Source organism: Colletotrichum spaethianum (assembly GCF_022836535.1).
Source record: "Colletotrichum spaethianum MAFF 239500 DNA, contig43, whole genome shotgun sequence".
Lineage (NCBI taxonomy): Eukaryota > Fungi > Ascomycota > Sordariomycetes > Glomerellales > Glomerellaceae > Colletotrichum > Colletotrichum spaethianum.
Window position 1 is genome coordinate 89,568 of NW_026054813.1, and position 2,654 is coordinate 92,221.

At 46.2% G+C, this 2,654-nt stretch overlaps 1 protein-coding gene across 1 annotated transcript; it reads right to left on the reverse strand.

Moving 5' to 3' along the window:
• Positions 1–1,489: 1,489 nt before the first annotated feature.
• Positions 1,490–2,265, reverse strand: ColSpa_11171 (putative secreted lipase; the record flags this gene model as incomplete). Its single annotated transcript, XM_049277383.1, has 2 exons — positions 1,490–2,207; positions 2,252–2,265. The coding sequence occupies 2 exons, from the start codon at positions 2,263–2,265 to the stop codon at positions 1,490–1,492; spliced, it is 732 nt and encodes a 243-aa protein (XP_049133340.1).
• Between the last annotated feature and the right edge of the window lie 389 nt (positions 2,266–2,654).

Genomic DNA, 2,654 nt, shown 5'->3' on the forward strand with positions numbered 1-2,654 from the left:
TTAAATGGCAGAACCTCGGCCTAAAGCATCATATCTAGAGGAGACCGTTCGTGCATTCAACAAAAGGTCCCAATTAACGCAGAAGACCGAAGACCCTGGAAACGAGAAACCGCACGTTTACATGGTTCGAGCACTGAGTCCAGCTTCAATGAGCTTTTTTTATCGTCGGATGCGGAAACTCAGTCGTACTCTACTGCAGAAAAGTGTAAACCAGGTAGTTGAATAGCTGCACCTATTCGATGGGACATTGAAGGAGAATGGAATTCATGGGCCTGAGACAGCTTGGTCCGCCTTCATCGCGGGATTAGAAGCTGTAAAAACTAATCACCGTCATTTTTTCAGCTCTTGGCTGGACAATGCATATTCTAAGTCTGAATGGAAAGCATGCATGCAATCTGAAGATGTTCTACAAGAGGTTTGGGGGAAGCGAAATGTAACTTCCACCGCTTCAAACTTTCCAACCTGGGTGGAAATATGCAAGTGGACGTATCGCTGACCACTTTTGTGCGTAGGTTTGGATTGCTTTTTGTTCAAAATTGATATCTGTCACAAGAAATAGATCACAGCGGGCATTAGAGATTTATAGGAAAAGTTGTCCTATATTCTCCTCAAGTAAATGTGGTCAAGGAGCCCGTACAAGTATACTTGCTGTTGGCTGATTATTGGCAGCCACGCAGTGCAAAGTCAGCGACAAGAAAGACGACCTTGGGGAAGCTTACTAACTGAAAACAAAATGGAACATTAGACTTCCTGGAAATACCTATAACGACAAAGCTACTCAACAATGGCCTTAAGAGCAGGAAAGAAAGTTCTATCCTTCCCACTAAATACACTGAGTTTACATAATGAGGCCGAGTCCTTCGAGAAGGTAGTTAACAGCCTACTGGCGAGTTCAACGTCAAACAGCAAACAGCAGTTCCTAGTCGGCCATCTCAACTTAACCTTGTTACTCCATGTTGCTCATTTCCTAAAGGAGGATCTGAAACCCTTCCACCAGTCTCTCCGCTTCAATAAACATCCTTGACCCCGGACATCTTCTCTAAATTACATAGTATAATCATCAGCGTTGCTGTTGATGAAATCAATCTCCCTTTCCCTGAAATTATCTTTAATAATTGTACATCCGCTTTCTGCATACTGTAACATCGGTTTATTCTCTGGCTCCCACACCGGCCAGTTGGGAAGATTCTCCAAACCATGAGTATTTGGATCGAGACTATTCACAAATGCGATGAATGTCGACATCATGTTTAGTGAGTTGTTTGAGATGGTAGGTGAGATATCACCAAAGGTATTCAAGTCAACTTCAGAAGTGTGGAACGAGCCGAGCGCTGCAAGTCTAGAAAGGTTACCAAACCGAGGCAAACTCTCGTAGTGGTCAAATGGCTGCTGATCAAGAAGATACGTGTACGACTTTTGGCGTTGATACGTATGCTGGAGAAGATCACGGCGGCCGGACTGGAACTGGTCTATGTGTCAGAACTCATGATTATTCAATTTGGAATTGCAATCTTACTGTGTAGTCACCAATAGCAGCGGAGAGACGCTTGTACTGAGGACCGAGAACATAAGAGTCGCCCGTATCGAAAGGGGAACCCTGAGCCGGATCTTGCGGCCACAAGTCTGTGAATTTTTTGACTTGTTCATCGGACAGATTGTCGAAAAAGTACGTTTTGAAATATGTTTGAAACTCCGCGTCTGTGGTCAGGTTAAGGCCGGCAATAATGCTAAATATGGTTCCTTCGTCCTTCACATCGCCAATAATGAACGGAACCTTTGCGACATTCCCTGAGCGGAGTAACTGGTGAGGTGAGGCTTTGAGGAATGAGCCATCAGGTCGTGGGTACCAAGGGACCTGGGTAGCTCGGTATGAGACCAAGCTCGGCAACTGTTGAGATGCGTTGTAGATCAAACCATAGTCGGCTTTCCTCAGGCAATCGACCTTATCTTCAGCTTGGCCACATCCAGATTGCTCGGCCATGAAGTTGAACAAGTCCTGCCTGTAGTGGTAGTCTTTCAACTTCCAAATGCCACCAGAGGCCATGATGGCGCCTCGAAAAAGTTCATCGTTGTTGCCATCATTTAAGATCATGTGAATCGCGATCGATGCGGACCCAGCACTCTCGCCGAAGAGAGTAACCTTCGTGGGGTCGCCTCCAAACGCGCGAATATATTTCTGAATCCACTGCATGGCCACACGTCTTTGGCTACAGTTAGTCTGAAGGTTGAAGCAGAGAGACCTGTTACTTACTGGTCTTTCAACATCAAGTTGGCTACACCTGCGTCTGTGATTTCCTGAGAAGCCAAGCCTCCGAAAGGGCCCAGTCTATAGTTTGCTGAAACAAAAACAATTGGTTGACCCATCTGGACCGACCTCTCCACAATCCTTGCTCCTTGGTTTATCATATCCTGAGAAAAGGTTTCTGTCAGCGAACAGTATGAAAAAACCGAGTACTATGGAGACTTGCCGACAGAGGCGTAGTTTCAGTTCCGACCGCACTTGCTCCCGTGCCAAAACCGCCGCCATGTATCCAGAGGAGTACAGGCAAGCCGGTTGTCGAGTTCAATCCTGCCGGTACCTGGATGTTGATACTTAAACATTCTTCTTCTTCAGTCACGGTTCCTCGAGAGAGCAAAGCCGCAGCATCAGACAG